Source organism: Daucus carota, chromosome 8 (genome assembly GCF_001625215.2).
Source record: "Daucus carota subsp. sativus chromosome 8, DH1 v3.0, whole genome shotgun sequence".
Taxonomy (NCBI): Eukaryota; Viridiplantae; Streptophyta; class Magnoliopsida; order Apiales; family Apiaceae; genus Daucus; species Daucus carota.
Genome location: NC_030388.2, coordinates 16,922,043 through 16,949,438, shown reverse-complemented (window position 1 = coordinate 16,949,438; position 27,396 = coordinate 16,922,043). Strand labels below are relative to the sequence as shown.

General features: G+C 35.5%; 6 protein-coding genes and 1 non-coding gene across 7 annotated transcripts; all 7 read right to left on the bottom strand.

Annotated features, from left to right (window-relative positions):
- Positions 1–4,793: 4,793 nt before the first annotated feature.
- On the bottom strand, positions 4,794–11,233 carry LOC108199353 (callose synthase 11). The gene is made up of 2 exons (XM_064083342.1): positions 5,733–11,233; positions 4,794–5,080 (listed from the first exon to the last, which is right to left on the bottom strand). Exon 1 carries the CDS (start codon positions 11,092–11,094, stop codon positions 5,734–5,736), a length of 5,361 nt encoding a protein of 1,786 aa, XP_063939412.1. The 5' UTR covers positions 11,095–11,233; the 3' UTR covers positions 4,794–5,080; position 5,733.
- Positions 8,023–8,102, bottom strand: LOC135148600 (small nucleolar RNA J33). Its single transcript, XR_010286677.1, has one exon. It is a non-coding gene; the product is annotated as a small nucleolar RNA J33 (small nucleolar RNA).
- A 1,817-nt stretch (positions 11,234–13,050) lies between the features above and the next one.
- LOC108198239 (CASP-like protein 1C1) lies at positions 13,051–14,616 on the bottom strand. Its single transcript, XM_017366003.2, has 3 exons — positions 14,342–14,616; positions 14,065–14,167; positions 13,051–13,637 (listed from the first exon to the last, which is right to left on the bottom strand). Exons 1-3 carry the CDS (start codon positions 14,575–14,577, stop codon positions 13,407–13,409), a joined length of 570 nt encoding a protein of 189 aa, XP_017221492.1. The 5' UTR covers positions 14,578–14,616; the 3' UTR covers positions 13,051–13,406.
- Positions 14,617–16,493: 1,877 nt separating this feature from the next.
- Positions 16,494–17,083, bottom strand: LOC108198238 (14 kDa proline-rich protein DC2.15). Its single transcript, XM_017366002.2, has one exon. It carries the CDS (start codon positions 17,027–17,029, stop codon positions 16,649–16,651), a length of 381 nt encoding a protein of 126 aa, XP_017221491.1. The 5' UTR covers positions 17,030–17,083; the 3' UTR covers positions 16,494–16,648.
- A 1,723-nt stretch (positions 17,084–18,806) lies between these two features.
- LOC108198237 (14 kDa proline-rich protein DC2.15) lies at positions 18,807–19,187 on the bottom strand. Its single transcript, XM_017366001.1, has one exon. The coding sequence runs from the start codon at positions 19,185–19,187 to the stop codon at positions 18,807–18,809; it is 381 nt and encodes a 126-aa protein (XP_017221490.1).
- Positions 19,188–21,996: 2,809 nt separating this feature from the next.
- LOC108198236 (14 kDa proline-rich protein DC2.15) lies at positions 21,997–22,365 on the bottom strand. The gene has a single exon (XM_017366000.1). The coding sequence runs from the start codon at positions 22,363–22,365 to the stop codon at positions 21,997–21,999; it is 369 nt and encodes a 122-aa protein (XP_017221489.1).
- Positions 22,366–24,260: 1,895 nt separating this feature from the next.
- LOC108198909 (putative receptor protein kinase ZmPK1) lies at positions 24,261–27,140 on the bottom strand. The gene has a single exon (XM_017366681.2). The coding sequence runs from the start codon at positions 26,923–26,925 to the stop codon at positions 24,526–24,528; it is 2,400 nt and encodes a 799-aa protein (XP_017222170.1). The 5' UTR covers positions 26,926–27,140; the 3' UTR covers positions 24,261–24,525.
- Between the last annotated feature and the right edge of the window lie 256 nt (positions 27,141–27,396).

Genomic DNA, 27,396 nt, shown 5'->3' with positions numbered 1-27,396 from the left:
AAAATTAACGTGAGATTTGTTGATCAAGAACATTACAAATTATAAATATTTATTGAATAATAGATGCCCTAAAAGGGTGATGAAGTTGCATCACAAAGAGCACATTGAATCTATATTAACTCTTTTAGAGATTAGAGCCCTTACAGTTAGGAGGCATTAGGCTTGGTCCTCAAGGTAGCTTAAAGGGCAATGGCCTAAGGTCAAAACTTAGAATGAGCCCAAATTTTTTTAGTTATGTAATTATAATGTACCTTTTTTTGTCAAAATAGAAAATAAGAAAATTGATTAATAAAAAATTAGAAGGGTCCAAAGTTTCGGTTACCGTTGCATCAGAAGTTTTTTAAAGTTGATAAAAATCTACTTTGAGATTCTTAATGTCACGGGAACGGTTGAATAGTTTTGCAATTTTATTAACCGAAAAAGGACTTCTGAAAAATACTGACTCTGATATTATCATCAACGATTTTGTACCTCGAAACACTTGTAGTAATTATTTTCCATGAATTTCGAGATTATGTATTAAATCATGACTTATAAATTGTTTGTACTTTTTCATAATATCTGTTGGCAAATATTTGATGATTACTATATATATATACTAACCGCCTCTTAAAACCTACGTAAAAAAAAACAGTTTCACCATTCTCCGCCTCAACAGACCTAGAAAAGCTCATCAAAGCTTCTACAGTAAACATAGACCTTAATGGTTCGATATGGACGAGCTTTGTCATCGGTTCAGCACATAACTGAACAATTGTCTTGTCAGGACAATGGTTAACTAAGGCCGAGATTCGACAGAGGGTGAGAGTGCATTTTCTCGATGATCTATTTGCCTATCCTTGCAGGGTTGCTCGTTATTTGAAGGTTTCAGATATGATTTTGCTTATCGTTAATGGGAAATCAACGACTTCAAAATTGACATTCCCTCCTCGTTTGAAAAATCTCGAACTATTAACCGAGTACGAGTTATTAGGGACTCGTGGTCATCTGAAGGGTGTGTAGTTTGTACACGACTCTTGTAGTTTCTCGAATATGAGATATGACCGCTTAGATACTAAATTAATTATTGTCAACAACTCTTACATCAAATTTGCAATTCCCTTCGATTATCTCAGAGATATGCTTTGAGGTGGTGGGAATCTGAGTTATATAATTATAATATATCTTTTTTGTCAAGATAGAAATTAGTAAAATTTATTAATTAAAAATTAAAAGGGTTCCAAAGTTTCGGTTACCGTTGCATCAACGAAAAGAAGTTTTTTAAAGTTGATAATAACCTACTTGAGATTCTCAATGTTGCGAGAACGGTCAAATGATCTTGCAATTTTATCAATCAAAAAAAGACATCTGAAAAATATTAATTCGATGTTATCATCAACAATTTTGTAACTAGAAACACTTGTAGAACTCATTTTCCATTAATTGTCAAATTATGTATTAAATCATAACTTATAAATTATTTCTACTTTTTCATAATATTTGTTAAAGAATATTTGATGATTTTAAGTATTTTCAACAAGATTTAAGGGGCCTCAATTTATTTTTTTAGGCTCGAGTCCCGAAAAGTTCAGGATCATGTCTGGGAGGCATTCTCGACATGCACACCATATAATACTTGGTAGTTTTAATGACCATACTTTCTTCAAGAAGCTTGCATCCAACATATTGCATTCACCTCTTAACTTACGATAACAGCTCCTCTGGCATATAAGGGTAACCACAGCTTGCATCCAACATATTGAATTCACCTCTTAACTTACGATAACAGCTCCTCTGGCATGTTTGATGTGAGCCATACCACTTTCTAAAGATGGTAACCAAGCACCTTCCAAACAAAAGTATTCTCTCCGTTGCTTATACGTCTCCAGCACCCATTCTTTACAATATCTTGAGCTGAAAAAAAATGCTTCGCCACATGTAACTAGGGTTATTACCCAGCTTGCATTCGAAAAATCCGTATTTGGAAAATAAGGAGCTCTCATCATTATACCTGTGACAGAAGAGTTTGCCTTCATTTATCAATCCCCACCCTTGCTTAGCCAGCATGACGACGTTAAACTGATGCATATCTTTAAATCTCAATCCTCCATTATCTTTTGCATCACATATTTTTCCCTAAGACATCCATTTAATTCCTTTACCATTCCCTTCGTTGCCCCACCAAAAGTTGTTCATTTGTGTCTGAATCACAGTGCATATTTCATTCGGAATCATCATAAGATTCAACCAAAAATTTGTGCTGCCATTTTTAGGAGCGTGTACTTTCCTGCTTTCGACATTACCTTATTTCTCCATACCTGTAATTTATGTCGAACTCTATCACCAAGGAACCCAACACTTCTTTTTTTTTTCTTTTCCCCGCAGACATTGGGATCCCCAGATATTTCCCGAGTACATCAATTTCCCCCACTTCCAGGACTTCACACACCAGTTTTCTATTCACCCCATTTGTGTTTGGGCTAAACATGATGCTTGACTTATTAAAGTTAATCGCATGTCCAAACGCACTTTCATATCTTTTGAGTACACTCTTCATAGTCGTTGCCTATGTTTTTGTTGCTTTAAAGAAGAAGTAGCAATTATCAGCAAAAAGGAGGTGCGAAACTGTTGGTGCCCGTCGTGCTATTTTACATCTGTGAAGCAGACCCACTTCCTCATTTCTTCGCATAATGGCACTTAAACCCTCTGCACACAAGTATATATAAATATGGAGATAAAGGATCCCCTTGCAGGATTCCTCGATGTGGCTTAACGTCTCCAAATACTTGTCCTTGTTGTAGAAAGTTGTATGTCACAGTTTTTACACATATCATTATTCTACTAATCCACGGTTGATGAAATCCGAACTTGCTTAACATACTTTTGATAAACTGCCACTCTAATCGATCATATGCTTGTGTCTTTCGTCTAATATAGTGATTAACTTCAAATGCCACTAAAGCATTATTTCTTAATAGCCGTCCTCCTACGATTGCACTCTAATTTATTGAAATTATTTTTGCTAAGCAGCCCTTCAATTGGTTAGCCATCACTTTTGAAAGAATCTCACGTAAGCCCGTCACATGTTGAGGCTGCTTGATCTTTGGTATGAGGCATACCACAGAACAATTTATTCCAGGTTGTAGCTCTCTTGTAGCAAAAAAGTCAGCACAAAACTGCACAACATCACTCCCTACTATGCTCCAATATATCTGGTAAAAAGAAGTGTTTAAACCATCATCACCTGGGGATTTCTCAGGGTGCATGAAAAATACGGCTGCTTTAACCTCCTCTTCCTCAATTGGATGGACAAAGTAATTGTTTTGTTCATCTGTAACTTGATGTATTGTTTCTCTATATGATAAAAAGTTTGTGTTCGATGAGGACCTCTGTAAAATAGTCAGTTTTACTCTTTGCTTCTGGTAGATTTCTCGTTGCTCCAACAACCATAAATAATCTTTCTGGCCTCGTTGTATTTGCTCACTGTTGGCAAATCACATATAGACTTTGCACAAGAACAGATATAATTTCTGAAGAAAGGAATGCTAACTTTTTTTTTTCAATTCAAAATCGCCACCCATTAAATGGACTAGTAAATAAGCTACAAAAATAACTGCGTGGACCATAAAAATAGGTAAACATGACCAATGTTGTTACACAATAATCTCTTCTTGATCTTAATTTTTTGATTTTTTTTTCAACTCCGAACTACATTTTTTAATTCTCGCGCTCAAATCTTTTATCTTTCCTCCATCCCATTCCTCTTATTTCAAGCAACAATATTCAATTTTTTTCGTAATTCTTTCGCATTGCATTCTTTCCAACTATCTTGAATAAGATTATGGCAATCATTCTCTTCGATCCAACTGTTCTCGAATTTAAAATTTGTTTAGTGGGTTATTATCGTGAGACGTGACAAATAATGAAAGTGTAGTTTATTTAGGCAAACGTGATTCAAATAATGGCGATATATGATGAATAATGGTTAGAAATATTTATTTAAAAATCAAAACTATTTTTAAAGTTTCGAATATTTCACATAGAAGTTTCTATTTGGTAGGATAGATAATATTGAAAAACTAATTATTTTTACTATTTTATATATTTTTGTAGAATAACTTTTAGAATTTTTAGTTTCAGATATAAAATAAAAACTAAAGAAAATTGAAAATTCAAAACTTTTTTTTTTCCAAATTTACTGTAAAGAAGTTTCTAAGTAATATAAACGATAATGTTGAAAATCAAATTTTATTTTTTTATTTCGAATATTTTGAAAAAAAAACTTTTTAATTGGCAAAACAAATAATATTGAAAATAGTACAATCAAAATTGAAAAATTAACATTACCTTTTTCAGTTTTATTTTTTTGTAAAGAAATATCTAATAGGTATAAAATAGAAAAATTTACCCGTCATTTATGAGTAAAAACGTTTTACATGTATCTGATGTATTTTATATACACATTTATATCCATATCACAGATAATTGACTTATTAATATATCTCAAAAAATATAGAATAATAAGATTAATGGTATATCATGGAATGTGGAAGCATATGTAATTAATTATGCACATTTCATGATAATTTAGGCTTCTGAATGATATTTGGAAAAACTCTTTTCAGCTTAACTGTACAATCATTGGATTTATACCGACCAACACAAAAACAACAACTTAAACAACGAGTTTTTAAATAGAATTTAATAGAATTGAGGCTCCAGATATCGGATTTTTTCCTCTAAATATACTCGAAAAAGTTGCTAGAGGCCAGTCCATGACAGCAACCATAACCAAACATTATAACGAAGGAAAATGAATGAAAAATTTCCTTGATCCCTCTGAAAATGCAAAATTCCATATGGACAATATGTACAGAGGAATAGTCAAAAAATGAACTCATATTGTTAAAGAGATTACAGTATTGCGCTGAAGAATATCACTTAATACAGTGGGATAGAACACAGATTGGGGATCAAAAGACTTCATGCTTTCATCCATTCATTGTCAAGTTCTCTGTCACAGCTGCATTATTCCTTGGACGTCAACGCCACTGTGCCATAAGATCTGCTTAATGTCCTACACTAGAATATCTAGCAGAACCTGAAAAAAAATGTAGCAAATCAGAATTTGATTATAAAGTCCTTGGCTTGGTGCAGTACTAGCCTACTAGGTAGCTGACAAGATGAAGAATAAGAAGACATCTACATGCACAATCAGAATCATGGCCACATTACTACGTGCAATTGTTTAGTGAATATGTGATGACTAATAACAAATATTTATATCATTACAACTGAGACACCTGATCTTGAAAGATTAGTTTTGAGAAATAAAATATTTCAGCACAGTGTCTTACAATTCTGGATCTGCCCTATATACAAAATTTAGAACTGAAACACATAATCCTTTAAACATAATCTAGACTCGAAACGCTGTATAAATGCTACAGCAACTTACAACAGGGAAGAATTTAAACAAAGCCAATGTACATAGGAACGGATATTAAAAATTGCCAAGATAATTGTTTGTCAGAAGTTATGGCAATTGGTTCGTCTGGCCATTTGCCAAGTGCTAGAATTTCTTATTAAACCAAAGACCATAGAAGTACAAGTCTTATCTGCTAGTATGGTTGAACTTTGGATATGCACACAAATCAGAGTCCATAAATTAACATAATTAACCACCTAATATATGACATGAATTATAATACTGGCTAACCAAAAATGCTTAGATTCGTGTAATTAAATTTTACCTCAGTTATCAAGGTTTAGCTTCTTCCCAGTAAGAATGCGAGATATCTGAAGCCCCCTGCTGAAAGCTTCATTAAACAAGATCCTTGTCTGCATTGCCTGAAATCCAGGCATCCACGAAAGGAAAGCTAAAGGTGCCATTATTATGACCCCAAGAAGAACTTCATAAACCCGAGCCAAGGACACAACAGTGTCCCAAGCCACAGTGGACTGCAAAAAAGGCCTGAGCACCTGGGCAATCAATATAATACCCCATCCCGTAGGGAGAATGGCCAACAAGCTTGTAAGAAAATCATTCAGATTGAAGGGAGTGAGCTGCAGCATTAGAGTAATTACAAGTACTACGACGAGAATGACAAGAAGTTGAATCAGGCGATAGTAAATGTGATCTTTTGCTGCATATTTATCTTGAGCATATGCGATGGCTATGTAAACCGCAACAACTGCAACTACATAGACCCAGGACAGCAAGTAAACACCAATACTTGTGTTAGAACCAGTAATTTTCAGTTGGTAGACAATGCCATACTGAAAGAAAAAGAAACGGAGATCTAAGATAATTTCCAACAGCTTTCCCCATAGCCCAGTTGTTCTTAAATGGTCTTGTTCTTCATACCACCATGTTTCCCAGCTCTCATCCGCTTTTGAAAGAAGTCCACGCTCACACCATATCCATTTCATAAAGTCTCCAAAATCATAGACAGTCTTTAACCAATCAAAGCCTGATGGGTTAAATACAAAAGGGGCCATTATCCACGACACAACAAGAAACCAACTAGAGATGTTTAGAACTATGTAAACAAAGGTGTTTGTAGCCAATGGGCTATGTGTAGCATACACTATGAGAATTACCCCCAATTCAATTGCTTTCACAAAATGGCTACGAGCATACAGTCTATAGTTTTCAGCAAAGCTCTTGTGTTGCACAACAAAACCACGTCCCGTAGCCCTGTACTTGGCACCCCCATGAAGAATAGTCCTTCCGAAAAAATGTGTACGAGTGCCCATCGAGAAAGTATAGAAGACTGAGCCAAGCTGCAACTGCATTGTTATAAAATCCCATACTGCTGGAAGGAATCCATGCTCTAGAGAATTCTCCACAACCATCGGAAGGGCGGTGAATATACCCATCTGGATAATGAACTGCTGATCTAAAATTGCACCGAGGGATTTATTATTGGTAACGTCGTCTTTCGCTGATCCTTCAACACCACTAAGTGCAAGATATAGACGACCCCACAAAAATGTATACACCATCACAACAACCATCATTGTGTTGAAGAAAAACCCCACAGTTGTATAGAAGAATGAGAGCATTCGGAAGAAGTCAAGTCTATGACCTAACCTATATACATCTCTACTCAAGATTTGTTCACCATTCCCACTGGCAACTTTAGCTTCAAACATAGAGATCTGATTTAAACCAACATCCCTTCCTTTACCCACTTGTATGTACTCATGATGTGTCACGTTGCCACCTCGTAGTGTGCAGTTAAAACCAGCAAATATATCCTCACTAATATTGATCACCCTGGAAGCTTTGCTAATGCCACCACGAGTAATGAACCAGAACCTGTCGAAAACATCTGGATGACCATAGTGCATCCGTACTTTAAGCGGGTTTGCCAAAACTCGCTGTCCCAGTGTTACAAAGCTCGTCTCCTGAGCAGACATGAACCAAGCAAGTGAAGAGACAGAGCCTGTAAAGATATTTTCTCGAACTCCCAATATTGTTGGCTTCCGAACACCATAACATTTTTTAAATTCCTCCAACAGATTACGCATCTTAAGTGCTTCCTCAAAATAACTGTCTTGGTTCATATCAATCGTCTGAAGCGCATCACCTCTCGTGAAGATGATGGCATGGTTCTGATTCTCTGGTTTTCCTTCCCCGAGCTTCAGAGGACCAGGCAACCTAATGCGATAGATCTCCACCTCTTTCTTTAGTTGCTGATCAAATTTTACAAGAACAGAGTAATACTCGACTTCATCTCTCCTCAAGACAACCTCATCAACATAAGCAACACGAAGTGCCTCATTGTTTTTCATCAGATACAATATATCCTCAGCACGTGAATTTTTCATTTTCTTGTGAACTCCATACATCTGACATGCAATCACATACGTGAATTTTATCATAGCACACCCGAACTCATTGCCTTTAAGCAGGACACTTACCCCACTAGCGGCCCTGTTGAGATTTCGTGAAGCTGGTGGCATACCACTGCCTAGACCACCCAAACTTCCTGTCTGACGCCGAGAACCCCAATTTGCAATTTCTTGTGACCCCTGTCGAATATCTATCTCAGATGCACCGTCAAGATAAGCAAGCATCTTAAGTGCCCTATAGTAATACATCATTCCCCTTACGGTACGTGAGAGAGTCTGCCCTCTGTATGATACCCAGAGGCGGAGATCCCTTGACTTCTCTGTCCAGATTTCTTCAGCATTCTGCATTCCTTCTCTTTGCATTCTCTCCATGAAATGCACCCATTCGTCTTCATATATCTTCTGCAGATAAAACAAGGTAGAAATGCCATCTTCATTCGGACTTCTAAGATTTTCTTTTCCATAGATTACCTCTTCATCATAATAAGGCGTGAGGACGCTAAAAGCCATCATTTTCTCAACCTGAGGGGCACGTGGAATGTTCATAAAGAGGGAATTGCTGAAAAAGGCGACACGTCTTCTTGCTTCAATATTCTTCGGGACATTAAGCATCCAGTCTCTAGAAGTAAGGATTGTATGCAAACGTCGCAGCTGCCTTATAAATAATGCATCCTCAACATTAGATAGATCAACAGCATTTTCAAATGGCAGCCCCACATCATTTCCCTGATGTGAACATGCCAAACCTTCTTGCCGCAATTGTAACATGGACTTCTTTTGTTTTGGAAATTCTCGAATAGAAATCTCATACAATGCCTGTAGTACATCTACTACCTTATTAATGTTTTTCTCAGGCTTTATCAGAAGTTCAATGAGAGATGTTAACTGTTTGTGGATTTTAGGTAGGACAGTCGTCTTGAAGGCCGATGTGAACTTTTCAATCTGAATGCAGTTCTCAATCTCCATAAAGAACTTTGTGACAATAGTGTGCTCTTCTGAACCATATTTGACTATCTCAAGAAGTATGTACTTAATGCTATCATATGCTTCAATGACTGCACTTCGCCTGTACTCATTTCTGCATATCTTAAACCATATCCACCTATCAGGTGCATCCCCAAGTTCACTTGCCTGGAGAAGTGCGAGGAGCAGCTCATTGCATAGGAAACAACATGGCCATCGAATAACATTTATATCCCAACAGTTAGGTGGCAGTTCCATTAGTTCCAGTTCACGATCGCTAATAAGATCTTCTTCCCTCAAGGTAATGATTATTTCATTCCATATCAAGGCAAACCTAGCAGCTTCAACTTGGCTTGATTCCATCTTCTTGTAGGGTTGCCCAAGTCCATATCGTAGCTTCACACGCTCAACTGCATCACGAAGCTTGTGGAGTAAGGTGTCCTTCAAAGTCATGGGCTGGTCATCTGGCATCAGATTAAATTGTAATGCACTTGCAAAGAACTGGAACCTGAGCCTTAGCTGACCAAAATTTCGAATCTCTCCTAAATGAGAGAATAGTCCAACTGCTGCTCCATAAATAGATGAAAAAACTGCATACCAGATTTGTAGGTCAACTAAATAAATTAAGATGACTGGAGCCCACAATAGAACTACCGCAATTCTGTTGGTATTACTGAAAAACTCATGCCAGTTGTAATGTACACCTTTCATTTTTAGAAGAGTTTTTGTCGGATCAACCAGGGGCTTAATCTGAAGAAAGTAACTGAATGAGAATTTTGAAGCAAGTACCAAAATCCAGAACATTGTGTACTTAATGTTATCAACTAGTCCTTCCCTTAGTCCACGACCAACAAAGGTTCGTGACTGAAACCACCATGTCACCAGGTTGAAAATTCGCCAATTCGTTTTCTCCACAAAATTCCGAACAAATGGAATGATAAATAGAAGCAGGGCAAGCAACTCTGGGATTATATACACTAGTGCAGCCTTAAGAAACATATAGATTTTCTCATTTGCCGCATCAGACCACCACCCATCAGAATTCTTTTGGTACCAAATCAATCCATAAAATACAGAAAACACACTAGTCCAGGTAACAGCAACCAAAGTTTTCAAAACCATTCTCACAAGAAGCCACCTTCTTTCCCTAACTAAACTATACTGAGTACCAGCATCAAGAATAGCTTGAATAACTCGGAGACCAGCCCACGTAATGAAAATAGTAAGAACCTCCACTTGCACATGATCTTTCTTCAATGCCTGCCACGGATACCGTGTACCTTCCCAAGCAACAATCATAGAAGCTTGAAACATCAAAATCAACATTACCCACAACCTATCAAAACTCCTAAACAAGTTCCAGAATGTCCTCTGCTCCACAAACCCCGTCTTCCCTATTCTCCTAGTCCTCACCCCTACCCTCTTATCATCCTCACCATGCAAGAAAAAATTACTGGAAAGATCAATAGGCCATTTCAAACTCTTAAAACACTTCCTACTCCAAAAAAATTCATTTAAATCATCATAATTTCGCCAAGCAGAATGCGGGGCAGTCCCATTTCTACTCCTATCAACTTCACCCTTAATGGTCTCATAAATAGGTATAATAACATGACACAGAAATGCATTTTCACCATGTACAGAAGGCACAAAAGGTCTACCAGTATTTTCATCAATAAAATCATCATCTAAAATCTGATTCAACTCACGAGCCATATTATGATAAAGATAACACAAACATTCCGGCATGAAGCGGAGATTCCCCGCTTCACCCCAAATCAAAAGATAGAGACATACATACAATAATTCCCTCCGATACACCTCAGGATTCTGTCTCCCCAAGTGCAGCCTTACTTCAGATTTCAACCTCAAATAAGAACACCATGAGGTGTAGTTCTTCAGCAGCTTCTTTCGAAAGTTTCGAAGCACACCAGGGTCCAAAACATCAGCAGCAGAAGGAGGAGGTTCCAAACTCATTTGAGAATTAGCCAGATGAAGCACTAAATGCTCTCTTTGGTTCCTCACATTATCTCTTTGAAACCCAAAATAAGCACCCAACAAGTCCATCAAGTCCATATCATCAGTCCACTGTGCAAAGGGTGGCTTCCGAATCCCTCCGACGGCGCGTAGTGAAGCGGCGGCGGCGCGTATCTCAGGGTACCTTAGTGAAGGATGGTCAGCTATCAAGTTGTGCACAGGTATTATATTATAAACCTCCTCAAACCTCGGACGCGGCGGCGCGTGGGGTGTACCCCGGCCGCGCGTGGGGACTGGCCGCTGCCTCAGATTCATAGCATGAATGACCCTTTCGGAAATTAAACAAACCCTTTTGACCTAAAACACAGAACTCAACAACTGAAATCCCACAAACTCAAACACTTAATCCATATAGACTTACATATATCTGTATGTCTAGGTATATACTGTGATGGGCAATGAAGAAAAGAGAAGAATTGTTGGCGAAAAGGCAGTGAGCTTTGAAATTTGTGGCAGGTGGGTTTTTAAAAACTGGGGGTTACATTATTGGTATATGTACGCGTTAAAAGCACGCGCTGTGGAGGAGCGTGAGAGGGAGATCTAATGAAACAGAAGTAGTTAAGTAAAATAGGATTTGAAGGGATCAAGTGGAGCTGAAAAGTGAAGCCCACTGGTCAGTTATACTCTTAAACATTTATCTTAAACAACATTAAACCTCATTTCAAACCAGACAACACGTGCTGCACATATGGTATTTTTTCTGTTTCTTTTACTTTGTTTACTAGCAGGCGGCTCGTGTTTTTATAAAAAAAAATTATTAGTTTTAATTAATTTTATTTTCAAATATCTTATTAGTTATCCGAATAATTTTTATTTCATGATTTAATGATTAAGAATGATTCCCGACCTTTGCAAAACATCTACAATATTTATTAAAATGTGCTCTAAAATTGAAACTATATTTATGTTGATGTGAATTTACACTCATTGTTACACTAAATTCATATAAATATACTGCTATTGGTAAAATATCTATTAGATGTTATATTTTAAAAACTATTATTATAAAGTAAATAAATAAAATTTTTAATTTTAACAAACTTATCATAATTAATTAAATTGTTAAGCTTGTTTAAAAGGAAGATAATTTAAACTTCTCATGCGAGGAAGTTTCAGAGGTCGAGGAGCTCTGCCCTCATTTCTTTTTTTTCTCGCCAGATACATGGAATTTTCGATTTATTAAAATAATGAAAAGACCTTCCTTCTCGTCTCTCATATTTTTTACAGATTTTTTTCAAAACGTATTCTAAGTTATATATAAAATATAAATTTATTATTTTTAAATTATTTAACAAATATTTAAATATTTAACTTTTATAAAAAAAATCAAATAATTTAGGGTATTTATCGAATATACCTGTTTTCAACATATTAATTGTAATAATACAATTTTTGTATAAAAATTATAGATTTAATTTCTTTCTGAAAATCTTGCATATATTTTGTATTCACACGGTGTCATCCTCTTCTTTTGAGTGTCTTTTTTCCTCTTTCTTTCTTCGACTTTATCTTTTCTTCTCTCTATATCGTTGTCTCTTTATCTTTTCTTCTCTCTCACACCGTTGTCTCTCTCGTTGCTCTCTCTCCATCTCTCTTTTAAACTTTCAATGAAAAGTTGAGGACTGGGACTTCATATTTTGGGAAAATTAAAATTTGAATCAAGTTTAATTAAAGAAATTATATGAATGCATGTACATTATTGTTTATGTATGACTCCATGTTTAGCGTGTTTTTGGTGATCGATGGCGGTAGCTAGAGATGGTGGCAGCATCAAGGATGTTTAGTGTGTTTTTGGTGACTAATGGTTGATTGGTTGATAAGTAGCTAAAGATGGTGGCGGCGTCAAGGCGGCGAGATGGTTAGTAGTTTTTCTTGTTGATTTTTTGGTTGCATTTAGTATTAGCGGACACTCATATTTGCGAATTTTAAAACTAGTTATGCAATTAATTGTAACTTCAATATTTTTTTTAAGGTTACATTTGTGATTATATATGAAAATACGGCCCCCACATGAACGCCTAGTTACAACTTATTATACCACTAAAGTAATTTTTCACGAATTTTTTCAAAATTACATGTGTATATGTGGACTATGGTTATTAGTAGTTGTAGATAAGTTTGTAACCTCCATATGTTTACAAATATCTCATAAAACATAATATTCTTACAATTTATTTTAAAAACTGACAATATTTGTACGAATATTATTTTGGACTTGCATATTTAATACGCCAGATTTTTATGACAAAGACACGTGCGTAACGTCTTGCACACTCGCTTCCTATCGTGTTTGAAATGAAATCAAACGGCACGAATGTGATTCCACGTGTTTCTCAGAACTGATTACCCAACAACATGATAAGATTATGATTTAGGCATCAATCGCTGATCAGACCATCACCTCATCACACAATTTAACGTTACGAAACAATACTAAAACATCAATTGTGTAAGTATTACATAGTCTGAGTAGACAAAATAACAGTAGCTCTCAACTAAAACAAGACTAATATAGCATGACAAAATGTGAAGTAGCTTAGTAACCAGAACCAATATGTATGTACTCATTAGGCTTTTGCAGAGAGAAGATTAATGAGATTATGGAGGGAGAATAGAACAAGGAGAAGGTAGAGTATGGGAGCCACGAAACCCGCAATCAGAGCTCCGGTGAGGCGGTCACAAAACTTGGGAACCTGGTCGCATATTGGAAGCCAGCCTGCATGAGAATTTCCTTTCTTCCCTATTTGAGCCACCCCCAGTGCTGCAGATATGCTCGATACCAGCATGCTAGTCACAATCTGTGAAATATAATGTTCACTCCGATTTTCATTTGATCAACATAGCCAACAAATAACGTATTTCGATCCCTCTGTCCCAACCATTTTCTGAGAAGTCCAATCCAATTTCTTTACATTTAAACTTACCAGATATAATACGTTTAATAATATAAAAATCAACTACCCCACTACTTTGTTCTCCTATCTTTACTTCATACATTAATATCATTTTCTTAACCTCTATGCCCAACTCAAATGTAAATATTTGAATGAGACCGAGGGAGTACTTATTTATACAGAGTTTCACAGTGTTCAGGGTACGTTTTAACTAAAACTAAATTTAAGGTTAAGTTGAATTTGTAAGTGACAGAGCAGCATAGTTTAAGTCTTTAAGATCTCGAATCAATTAGTCTAAATAGAATAACTTCGAAAGTACATAAATACTTACCACATCCGAGATGAGAACGAATTTCCAAAGCGAATTCTTGGAGGGAATAAACAGAACTATGATGCTGTATCCACTTGCAATGGCATTCGCAACCACAAAGTACCTGCATCAGAATTTGAGTTTCACCATGTAATCAGAACTTCAGTGACTCGACTCCTTTTTGGCAATAGCCAAAACCTGGGTTTTCACGGAAACAGCCTATCAACTAGTATGAGCAGGGATACTGTCTAAGGCATCGATACAATGAAGTAAACTTGTAAAATGAAAAGTTACTTGCCTTAATGTGGGAGCATTTGAATAACTTGCTTTGAAGGTCAAGTTCAAGACATGTCTAGAGTCATGGGTTGTCAGAGTCACAACTGTGGCAGAGATAGTTGCCCCCAAGGCTAGGAGCCTTAACAAAAAAATGGACATCATTTTCTTTAGCATAATCAATGAGAATACCAGAACAAATGGTACAAATGGAATGTGTGTGGTGTGGATTGTGATGAAAATGGCTACAGAACAGCCCATTCATTATAAATAGGGTACAAAATTGCATAGGTAGCTAGCTTTAGAAATGAAGTGTTATGTGGTAGGAAAGACAGATAAATGGGGTGGTGTACTAGTCTTTAATTATCTTGCAGGTGTCATGTTCTTGGTAACCTATAATTTGTCAAATTTTGTTGTCATGTTGTAACTATATATAAAATTAACTAAATATTTCAAGCATCCTAAAAATTCAATTGTCAAAATGTAATTAACTTTTGATTACCATCCTAACTAATAAGATTATAACACATACAGATAAATAACTCAAAAGCTTCTATAAGATAGGCAAACATTGATATATTATTTAATGGGAAAATAGATTTTTTTGTCACCCAACTTATTATTTATTTAGAAATTTACCACCGAATTATAATTTTTTTCTTTTTTGTCACTAATGTTAGGTTCGGATTTTTTTTAGTCACTCACCTTAGGTTCGGAATTGATTATTAACATTATATTATTCTTTTTAGCGTTATTAACCTTAGTTTACTTTGGAGGACGACAATTTGACATGTATTTTAAGGCTCCTAAAAGATTTAGTTTCATAAATTATTTTAATTTTTTTTTCTGAATAAAAATTTAACAATTGAATTTTTTTACACAAAAAAGAAAATCTCAAAATTAAATTATGAAATAAGAAGTAGGAACCTTAAATACGTGCCAAGCAGTGGGAAAGAACTATAAAAGAATGAGGAGGACGGAGGGAGTAATAATAACGTAAATGAGCTTTAAAATCGGAAATAATTATTATTAGAATTTTAAAAATTCATTAAATCATCGATTTGAAATCAATGACTTCAAACAATTTATCATATACAATCAATTCTTAAGCAAAATCGAGTCAAATGATACTATATTTTTGTGAAGTTCAACCACTAATTTAGATATCATATAAACCGCAAATCAAGGTTAAGAAATTCTATAATTGTCTACTTTTTTTTTATAGTATTCATCCTTATTTTTATACAATAGTATAAATGATTGTAGATGATAACTAACCTTGATTTTTATGAAACAATATATAATATAGACAATAGACAATCATAATTTTATTTAGAAAATAAATTAAATTTTTTTCAATAATACCAAAAAAATAACATAATGTTAATATTCAAATCCGAACCTAAGTTGAGTAACTAAAAAAAAATCCGAACCTAACATTAGTAACAAAAAGGAAAAAAATTATAATTCGGTGGTAAATTTCTAAACAAACAATAAGTTGGGTGGGAAAAAAATCTATTTTCCCTTTATTTAATCTAAAAAAAAAAACACGGTCCTTTTTCAATACTTAATGTGTTGCACACACAGAAGATGTTTCATTTTCCATCATTCTACAAAATTTTTAAAACACACCATTTAGAATTTAATTCATAGTCAGTCCCGCGGATTTGTACCAGGGGAAGAGCCTCGTAGTCTATTTTCACTACATCATCAATCTATTAAAATACTTGTCGTGGAATTATTCATCCGCATGATTGCTGTTATATATTGCCCATGTTTCCTCCAGCTTTACATCAATAGACGTATCGCTTTCAAACATGCTGCAAATTGAAAAAATGGATTATCAATTTGGTTTCAGCCATATCGTTTAGTTTCACTTTGAAACTAGAAAATTAGATAACCTGCAAATAAATACAGTGATTCCGTAAGAAAATAAATGTTTGGTATTGATCAACTTTGTTTTAAATTACTTGAAGTTAGAAAAACAAGTGTCAAATACCAACTCTCAAACAAAACGAAAAAATTTACAATTTGGGAACATACAGTATATGCTCTGCATCTGTAGCCTGTAGGTAGCAAAGAGCATGTTAATCAAACATAATCTAAACCATCAGGCTTATTTTCAAAACAAGTTGTTTGATACTCAATATTACAAATTTAATACGTATTGAACATCATTTAACCAAAAGAATAATCAATTTTGAGATGCCATCAATTTAAAACAAACAGTACTGTTCTTTTACACACAATAGAATACAGATAATACTGGAGAATGAAGTTGAAGACTCAGTAAAGCATGCATTTATCGACAAAGGCCTTCCAAGTAGGTATCTTAGTAACACTCAAAACCAGTTGGGACTTTCTTGCCACAGTTATTGAGAACCAAGCTGAGTGCAATAGGGACATTTAAGTTAATTCCCAGAATGTTGGCTTTAATAGCAGTACATAGACAAAGTGCAGCCTCAAGATCGACAAGGCCTTGGATGAGACTGCAGCATGGCAGCGTTGGAGGGGATCCAACAACAACATCAACCAAGTTAAGCACATTGGCACATACTCCTAACTTCAATCCATCACATGTTCCTGTAGAATAATACGTCGAAGGTCTGGAACCGGGTATGTAAGGGGTAGGATTAGTAGCACTGACGAGGCTAAAGCAGAGAAGGCCGAGTGAGAGCACAAGGGCAAATGAAGCAGTGTTCTTGGATTCCATTTTCAGAAACGTATTGGAATTTCTTAGAATTAGCTTCTGGTCGAATTAATTGCTGTAGAAGAGGAATGAACGTGTTTTGGTGATGGACTTTGCAGTAACTTGAAACGCATATTTATATGGTTCGGAGAGTGCAAAAGTTTGTACTTTATTGTTTGTAGAACAGCTGTATGTTCAATCTACCGAAATGTAAGGTTAGCACGTCTAACGTGTAGCAAGAATAACATTGTAATATCATCAAATCCTAGTAATAATAGAGTAAGAATCAGGAGGAACATGTGCATCAACCCTCTTCATCAATCATTTAAAGAAACCTAAAATGAAGGCATGAAATGATGAAAAGCTAGTAAAACATTGCGTTATAATGTCATTTCACAGAGATTTAACCAGGTTATATATATTTAACAGGATGACAACATAAAAAAACTGTCAAATTCAATTAGAATTATGGTGTATGCAGTGAGATATGAGTTGTTTTCTAGGGCCATCAAGATATTACAGTTTCCAGTTTTAGAGATTAGCTGGCTATCATGTAAAGAGCCGGCCAGTTGTAATGTTAGGATTATCATCAAATCTTCTGAACAATTGATTAAGAATCACAAGGGATGTGTGCAGTCGCATATAGTTTTCAGTCCTGAATAGGCTCGTATACTAAAAACTCTTACATAATAAATGTTAATGCTTATGCAGTATAATAATCTACATTTGTAATATAGACTCATCTGCCTCAATCTGTTTCAATTTCATGGAGCTAACCCAAGTGACAAAATATATTGGTTAATAATACAAAAAAGAAAGCAAACAAATAGATGTAGGTCCCTTTGTATTATTAGACTTAACCATATAATTAACCAAGGTGTACCTGATGTATTTCTGAAACTAACTAACAGAGATGTGCATAATGTTAAGCTCTATTTTGGATAAGTTTTCTAATATTTGATTGTATTTGTTTTGTCGATGTTGATGGATCCTTTCCAGCGATGCCATGCTGCAGTCTCATCCAAGGCATCGTCAATATTGAGGCTGCTATTTGTGTAATTACTCTTTTTAGAGCCAACATTCTGGGAATTGACTTAAATGTTCCTGTTGCACCCAACCTGGTTTTTAATAACTGTGGCAAGAACATTCTAACTTCAACTATTTATTTGATTTCTGTGAATCGTAGAAGAATATTACTTTTTCTATTGATGGTATCTCATCCATCTTCTTTGATTCTTGTCATAACATCGAGCATTCAACAGTTATCAGTTATATTGCACCTCATTTTAGGATTTCTCGATGAGATTCCAGTATTTATCATCCGCTTGCTCCAAGAAATCAAAGATATAGATAAGAAATAGTAGATAAAAAGGAGAAACAATGTTGGTAGGAAGGAAGAGTGAAAAAAATGAGCAAGTGCAGATTTCTTTGGAGATTGGTAAAGAGAAATAAAGTGTCCAGTCTCAAACTGGTAGTTTTGAGTTCAGTTCATAATTATTAGGAATCTTATCATGAAAGAAATGAAAATAAATTATAACCATTTATATATACTGTATGGTATATTTATAAAGGAAGTGCACCAAAATAAAAAGTTGTCTCATACTTTATATTTCAAATTTAATTCGTATTGAACAGACCAAAAGAATAATCAATAATGACACCTTGCAAGCACCCAGACAAAGGAATTATCTGAGAATTTGAGATACATGAATATAAATCAAACAGTAAAGTTCTTTCACACACAATGGAAATCGAATATTCCATAAAGCACTTATTATCCAAGGACCACCAAGTGAAAGTCTTAGTAACACTCAAAACCAGTTGGAACTTTCTTTCCGCAGTTATTAAGAACCAGGCTGAGTGCAACAGGGACATTTAAGTCCAGTCCCAGAATGTTGGCTCTAATAGCAATACATATACAAAGTGCAGCCTCAAGATCGACAAGGCCTTGGATGAGACTGCAGCATGGCAGCGTTGGAGGGGATCCAACAACGACATCAACCAAGTTAAGCACATTGGCACATACTCCTAACTTCAATCCATCACATGTGCCTGTAGAATAATACGTCGAAGGTCTGGTACCGGGTATATATGGGGTAGGACTAGTGGCACTGACCAGGCTAAAGCAGAGAAGGTTGAGTGACAGAAGAAAGGCAAATGAAGCAGTGTTCTTAGATTCCATTTTGATATATCTGGTTGAAATTTCTTCAAAATTTTCCTGGTAATTGAATTAATGCTGTGAAAGAGAAGTGTATGTCTTTTGCTGATGGACTTTGTAGTGAACTTTGCACACATATTTATAGGATTCAGAAAATGCAAAATTTTAAAAATTCTTGTTCGTACATGCTGCAATCCGCAAAAGGGTATGGTTAGCACGTTAGCAATAATAACATTGTAATAAAACCAAATCCTAGGACTTATAATTAGTAATCACGAGGAACGTGTGCATTGACAGACTTCGTCTTCATCAATCCTTCAATCGTTGCATTGCAAACTACTTGAACTAGAACTCTAATCCACATGTTTTGGAAGGAATGATCATTCCACTCTTCATCATGTTTCCCTACGATCTTTATCATATAAAATTTAAACTAACCTCTTTATATTTTTTCATTCCATTCCCTCCTCAGTCCTCATCCAAGTGAACGCAACCTTAGCTAAACTGAGCCAGGTAAAGCTAGTAAACATTGCATTATAACATATCATTTCACAGAGATTAAGCCTAGTCATAATTTATTCAACAGAATGACACCCAAAAACACTACAGTATAAAATATACAGTGAGTTGTTTTCTAGTACAATTAGTATATTACAGCTTCCAGTATTAGGGATTAGCTGGCTATAAAATTATCCTAGCACGTCTTGTATAACCGAACTACCGAAGCATGCATGTGAAGATCCATGTCATGATTATCATCAAATCTTCGGAATGTTTGTTTAAGAACCACAAGGGATGTGTGCAATAGTTCTTAATCCTGTAAAGCCTCATATACTAAACTCTTGCATAGAAATTGTCATATCGATACACTGTTTATTTTAGTATTAATAAAATACATTTGTGAATTAGGCTGTTCTGCCTCAATCTATTTCTGATTATTAAATCTAAACCAATTGAGAAGATATCGTTTTCAATGCTTATGCCTTTTCTTTCTTTAAATCAGAAACTAATCAATTGAGTACATTGAATGGAAAAACAATGAGTATACTACTCCCTCCGTCCCCTTTTAGTTGTCACATTTCTATTTATATTGAATTTGACCGGCACAAAATCAAATGTGACAACTAAAAAGGGACGGAGGGAGTATCTTTTATTTATCATTTAGTCGCTTTGTTGCATAACTGAAACTGAGGTGTACATATATTAAGCTCTCTTTCGGATATTTTTTTCTATAAGATGATTGTATTCTCTGTATTCTCTGCTCAATTTCTTTTGCGCCAGGATTGTCTGCTCAATCCGTCTATCAAGACTAAATTTAGCTTTTTTTAGGTTTCGCAGAAGTTTATGAAATCTTTTCCATTGCACATGTCCCTCCTGTTTCTGAAACTGTTGATGTTGTTGGGAGTATGTACCAATGTGCTTAACTTGGTCGATGTTGTTGGATACCCTCCACCGCTGTCCTGCTCTTGTTTCATCCAAGGCCTCGTCAATCTTGAGGTTGCTGTCTGTCTATGTACCGGCATTAGAACCAACATTCTAAGAATTGACTTTAATGTTCTTGTTGCAATTAGCTTGTTTCGTAATAATGAGCCAAGAATCCCTCAAATCCAATACACCTAAAATTTTCTTATTTTAAGATTCTGAAGATTATTATATATTTATAAATTATAATACACTTCAGCCAGTTGATATTACACTTTCCTGTCTCTCTATATTATTTTCTTATTTGATTTTTACTAATATATACTAATAAGCAAGAGAATTTCAGTAAATATAAGAGTGCATAGAATATGCACTTGTTCATTCTGGGAACTGAATTTTCAGGTGGTTGGCTGTAGTTGTGTGGTCTGGGAAGCCATTAGTGTGTGAGGGAGATATGTTGAATTCATTATTAGTTGCCCTTGCACAGAGAAGATGTTCCATTATCAACGAATCCACATAATCTCTGAGAATTGTAAGATAAGAGCCTCATATGCTCTATCTATTTGATCATCATATTTATCCTTTTCAAAAATGCTGCAGCCTACAAGAGGACTTATCAATTTGGCCTTATGCATCATGTCATGTCAATTCCCCAGAAAGAATTATATTTCAAAACCAACTTTTATTGTGATTCTCTTTGAGCAGCTATGTTTTATAACACTTGAAATTAGGAAAAACAAGTGCCTAATACTGCCTCTAAGATACATTAAGACAACTTTAAAGTACTGTCTGAATTCTGTGATTCTGTAAGTATATTGACATTAATCAAAAGTGTCGCACTTACTCTGCGAATTTCTATTAAAGAAACATGCTAAGGATCTGGGAAAAGTTAGTATATAATATGCATCAGTAGGTAGCAAAGACCATGTTAATTGTACGATGACTGAATCACCAACAGGCCTTTTTTACAAGAAGAACATGTTAATCTTAAGGGTGGATCATACATATATGCTGCATGCAGTCCGAGTAGACAAAACACGACAATTACAGAACTGATCATGCTTAAATTAAAAGCCAAAAAATTTGAAAAATATATGTTTAATATTCAGGAAGAAAATATTCTACCATGATATTCTAGACTTCTCTGTACCCAGAAACATGCTATATACCATATGGTATCAGAAAGAAAGTGCACCATTATAAAAAGTTGTTTGATACTCAATATTTCAAATAATAAAAAATAATGACACCTTACAAGCGCCCAGGAAATAGGAATTACATGAGATACCATCAAATATAAAAAACAGTACAGTTCTTTTAAATACGGTACAAATCAAATAATGTCATATATACTTAATTTCAAGATTCTATAAAGCATGTACTTATCAATGAAAGACCACCAATGAACGTCTTAGTAACACTCAAAACCAGTTGGGACTTTCTTTCCGCAGTTATTGAGAACCAAGCTGAGTGCAACAGGGACATCCAAGTTAATTCCCAGAATGTTGGCTCTAATAGCAGTACATAGACAAACTGCAGCCTCAAGATCGACGAGGCCTTGGATGAGACTGCAGCATGGCAGCGTTGGAGGGGATCCAACGACAACATCAACCAAGTTAAGCACATTGGCGCATACTCCTAACTTCAATCCTTCACATTTACCACTGGAATAATAAGTTGAGGTTGTGTAAGGGGTAGGAGTAGTGGCACTGACGAGGCTAAAACAGAAAAGGCTGAGTGATAAAACAAGGGCAAACGAAGCAGTGTTTTTGGATTCCATTTCCAGAAAAGTGGTGTAAATTTCTTTAGATTAAATTCTAATAATTATATTGGTGTGAGAATTGTGTATGTCTTTTTCTGATGGACTTTGTATTCAACTTGAACCGCCTATTTATAGGATTTGGATATTGCAAAACTTTGTATATGTTCTGAGTTGATGGAAAGTACTATAAACATATAGGATTACCTATATGTTAAATCTACAAAAGGGTAAGGTTAGCACGTTAGCAAATCCTAGGAATAATAGTCTAAGAATCAGGAGAAACATGTGGATTGACCTGGTAGTTTCAATGGGTTCTCACTTCTCACAATGCATTTTCCAGAACAAGGAAATATGACATATTCTTGTTTTAGGGATGATCTGGCTATTACAATTATCCTCGCACGTCTTATAAACATACAGTGCATGCATGTTGACAACCAAGTCCTCATCTTCTGAATAATTGTTCAGGAATCAGATGGGATTTCTGCAATCACATATACTTCTGTAAATCAGACTGCAGTCTGAATTTTTGATAATTAACTACAAAGTCCGTCAGCAAATAACAAAAATTGGTTTATGGCAGCAGTAGAATCGCCCGAAGCCAATTACAGAATGGTCTGCAGTACTTGGCAATACTCAAACAATTGTTATTACTTCAAGCATATGTATCACTTCTCAGTTCTCATATTCATAAGCAAACATAAACAAACAATCTAATGTTCGAGACAAAAACAAGCAGTCCTTGTTAAATACTTAATGAGTCGAACACAGAAGATGTCCACAGATTCTGCAAGTATTAACATTAATCAGATGTTTCCACATGCTTCTCTTCATATTGCAATTCAAAAAACATGCTAACTGCAGTTAGGCAAAAAATGCACATACTATGCATTTGAATAATATTACTAGACTATATGAAATTAAATTGGTATTCAACATCAGTTCTTTTACACATGATAAAAATCGAATAATACTATATAATTAAGTTGAATATGCGACAAACCATGCATATAAAAGGACCCCAAAATGGATATCTTAGGAACATATAAAACCAATTGGGATTTTTCTTCCACAGTTATTTAAAAGCATGGTGTGTTTAATATGGACATTGAAGTTAGCTCCAAGAATGTTGCCTTTCATAACAGTGCATAGACAGAGTGCAGCCTCAAGATCGACAAGGCCTAGGAGGAGACTGCAACATGGCATCATTGGAGGAGATCCGGAGACAACTTCAAGCATGCCGATCACATCGGCACATAATCCTAACCTCAACCCATCACATCTACCTCTATGATGACGATTCAAGGTTGTGTAGATGGGTGTGTTAGGGGTACGACTAGTGGCACTAACCAGATTAAAGCAGAGAAGGCTGAGTGACAAAAGTGTAAATAAAGCATTGTTCTTGAATTCCATTTCCAGAAATGTGGTCTAAATTTCTGGTAATTATATACTTTCCAGAGCTGCCTAGCATAGATATTTTAGCACGTCTTATGTAATATCACATACGATGCATTTTTGAAGAACGAGTCCTAATATTTTGATTAGTGTCATACCTTTTGAATGATTATTGTTTGAGAATCACAAGGGACTTGTGCAATCACATATACTTCTTAGTCCTGAAAAGGTGCTGAATAGGTAAGATGTTTTTGTGTATCAATGTTCAACCGAAAATAAAACAAAACTGAAAAAAACAATACATACTATATTCTGCCAAATTGTAGGCCTGTTTTTTAGGTTGCAATATGCAGAACACCACAAATAGGAAAGTTGTGATTAATGTTAATACTTGCATGATTGAGATTGTAATCTAAAATTGTTTTGTTTCTATTGAGAGATGATGGTATGTGACACTTGTTTTTATAACTTGAAGTAATCTAAAACATAGTTACTCGAAAAGAAACCAGGATACAAGCTGGTTTTATTTTCGGATGGAATTTCTGGATTAGATGCAAGTTAACAATACAACTTTCAACTCCCCCCAATTAACAATTGAAAAGATCACCTGAAATAACTTTCTATGTTCTCAATTTCTTTTATTTCTGAGCACTGGGAATACATGATGAAGTACTCAAGTGAGAAAAAACATTGTAAATACAGCTTTGAGTGTTGTATTAGTAAGACTATCACACCAAAAGGTTTGATGAAACCATACATTTTTTTGATTGGTATATGATGAGGTCAATCTTCACTCTGTATTAGAGTTTGAACTACCGAGTCCATGGTAGGCCTTCTGTTCCTATCTCCATCCACACAAGCCAAGCCTATCTCGATCAAGGCTGCTGCTTGATTCCTGTTGAAAATTCCTTCGAGTCTCTTATCAACTGTATCCTCAAGCCATGACTCTTCTCTATCAAGAATTTTACTCTTCATTATCCTAACAAACTTCGTAAGTTCTACTTCGTGTACTTGATCATCATCCACCACCCAGTTTGAAAGTCTAATTCCCTTCACCATCTCCAAGATTACGACTCCATAACTATACACATCTACTTTTGCGGTGATAGGAAGGTTTAATGCCCACTCTGGAGCCATGTAGCCTTTTGTGCCACGAATTCTGGAGAATTCTGAGTCAGGAGCTCCTCTCTTTGACAGCTTTGCAAGCCCAAAATCTGCAATCTTCGGCTCAAATTCACTGTCCAATAGTATGTTTTCCGGCTTCACATCACAATGGATTACCCATTCCAGACATTCATTATGAAGATAAGCCAAACCTTTGGCTGTTCCTAATGCAATTTTATACCTTTCTCTCCATCCAATAAAATTGGAGGTAAACAAATGACTGTCAAGTGATAGGTTACTAACATACTCATAGACTAAAAGTCTATGCTTTCCCTCTGAACAATATCCCCACATTCTCACCAAGTTCATATGGCTAATCCTTCCTATTGTACTTAATTCTGCCAGAAACTCTTCATCCCCTTGAAATATACCACCCAGTCTCTTCACTGCCACCGCTCTTTCATCTGCCAAAACACCACTATAGACTTCTCCTGACCCTCCACGGCCTAGTTCCATTTTGAAATTTGTCGTGGCCTTCTTGAGCTCTTTATAGGTAAATGCCCGAAACTGACTAGAGATCAAGTTATACCCATCTTCAACAATATCTGGAAGACCCTGTTTCCGGAACAAAAACCACCAGCATAATATAAAAACAAGAAGCTCAATTGTACCAATTGCCCCAGCAAACGAGTAAAGGTATGCCCACTTAACCTTTTTCTCTGTTGTGTCATACATAGAAGTTGTTCCTAAAAGAACATTAGCTTCATGAGATTTACATGTGAAATCTGTGTTGAAAACCAGTTTAGGATAATCTGGTATTTGTAAGCGGACTGGAACTTTCACGTAGCTAGTTGCTGGGAAAGTTCTAATCTGAACACCATTGTAAAGATCGCGTTTTGTGAAACAGTATCCTTCTCCTGTCAACCTATAGTTAAATCCTAAACAATTGCAAGATTTCAAGCACAACTCTCTACAAGCATTCAGTGATGTAGGAGTGAGTATAACATCAAGATCATACCCGTAAAAATCTGTTTGTGGAAGCTCCACGAACTTCACATGTTCAGAGTGTGAAGTATTGCAGATTATATTTGATATTGGCTTGCAACCAGCAGTCCAGTCACTAGGATCAGTCATTTCATAACCAGGAGGGCAAGAACATCTTGGTTCTGGTGTATACACGCATACTGCAAATCTTCCACAAAGGCCTGTTACATCACACTTTTTTCTAATGGCTTCCCATGAAACTGACCATAATCCTGTTGCATTATTCAAGCTATAAAGCCTAAGATTGCCATCATAACCGATTGTTAGCCTCCTTAGGACCCCCAATCCAAAATCCGAAGCATTGAACTGCAAGTCATCAGTTGAAGCAAAACTACCATAATCATCAAATCCAGCTATTCTACTATTGTTTTGGTTTGTTCTTCCATACTGAAAAACATTAGAGGTTGGATCAGGACTAGGCCAATACAAGCTTGATGTATCCGGTCCATCAAACACCATCTTCAAAACATTATCACTATCATAATATAGACTATAGTAACCAGATGCATGACCACCATTTCTTGAAGAAACTAATCTCTTGTCTTTTGTTAGTTGTTGAAAAGGCAAGAGAGTATCAGTTGGAATATCAAATGATTGCCAAATGATAGCATCACTTAAATCTAGTAAAACTAGATTACCAGTGTTAAGAAGCTCAATTCTTGTTGCATCAGTTGAAAAGGTTGTATTAGATCGCCAAACTGTGGTGCCATCGACATCAGTTAAGACTATGACTCCATTGCGACCCAGTGACAACATGGAGCCGCGACCATTAACAGGCCTGTTTCTGTTGGCCATCCAAACAATGGTTCTGGGATTAGATATTGTGAACCAGATGGCAAAATAGTATCCATTGGTTCCTTCTGCTGCATGAAATCCACACGTGAAGGACTTATCTGGGGAAACAAGAACTTTTGCACTGCTTTCAACATGTAAAGAAGATCCTTTTCTCAATACATTTTGACTCTGTGACAGTGAGAAACATACTATCAAGAATGCCAGAAAAATATAAGTTTTCAGATGATAATAATATCTCATGATTAGGCTAAAAGCTTGGTTGCACCATGATGTGTGTTCTGAGTTCAATTTATGGCAAAGTATTTGGATTACAATATTATGTCAAGTGGTACTAATCTATGTGTTTTCTTTATTTGAGTAGTTTTAGTGATCAAATAGAAGTCTATGATTACAGAATGTTAACAACAGCTCTACAGCTAGTTTCTGAAGTATTCATCTCAACACTGAATCATTAAAATAATTTTCTCTAGTGTTATTTTAGTGCAACACCAACTATCTGAGAATCACGCGAAATGTATATTGTTATAATAAATTTGATATTACAGAATTCATTTAACATAGGTTCTACATCAAATTTTACTTGATTACAATAAAATGTATTAGATATTTTTGAGTTTTCTTAAAGTTGACATTCTATCCTGAAGACTTCACTTGTAACAGTCTCCATTTTAAACAAATGAGTTCTGTCTCTCTCAGCCTCTCAGCCGCCTC

Coding starts and splice junctions, on each gene's coding strand:
- LOC108199353 (XM_064083342.1), bottom strand. CDS start 11,094: ATGAATCTGAGGCAGCGGCCAGTCCCCACGCGCGGCCGGGGTACACCC.
- LOC108198239 (XM_017366003.2), bottom strand. CDS start 14,577: ATGGGCTGTTCTGTAGCCATTTTCATCACAATCCACACCACACACATT. Junction 14,168..14,341: donor TCAAATGCTCCCACATTAAG/GCAAGTAACTTT, acceptor ATTCTGATGCAG/GTACTTTGTGGTTGCGAATG. Junction 13,638..14,064: donor TCGTTCTCATCTCGGATGTG/GTAAGTATTTAT, acceptor TATATTTCACAG/ATTGTGACTAGCATGCTGGT.
- LOC108198238 (XM_017366002.2), bottom strand. CDS start 17,029: ATGGAATCCAAGAACACTGCTTCATTTGCCCTTGTGCTCTCACTCGGC.
- LOC108198237 (XM_017366001.1), bottom strand. CDS start 19,187: ATGGAATCTAAGAACACTGCTTCATTTGCCTTTCTTCTGTCACTCAAC.
- LOC108198236 (XM_017366000.1), bottom strand. CDS start 22,365: ATGGAATCCAAAAACACTGCTTCGTTTGCCCTTGTTTTATCACTCAGC.
- LOC108198909 (XM_017366681.2), bottom strand. CDS start 26,925: ATGAGATATTATTATCATCTGAAAACTTATATTTTTCTGGCATTCTTG.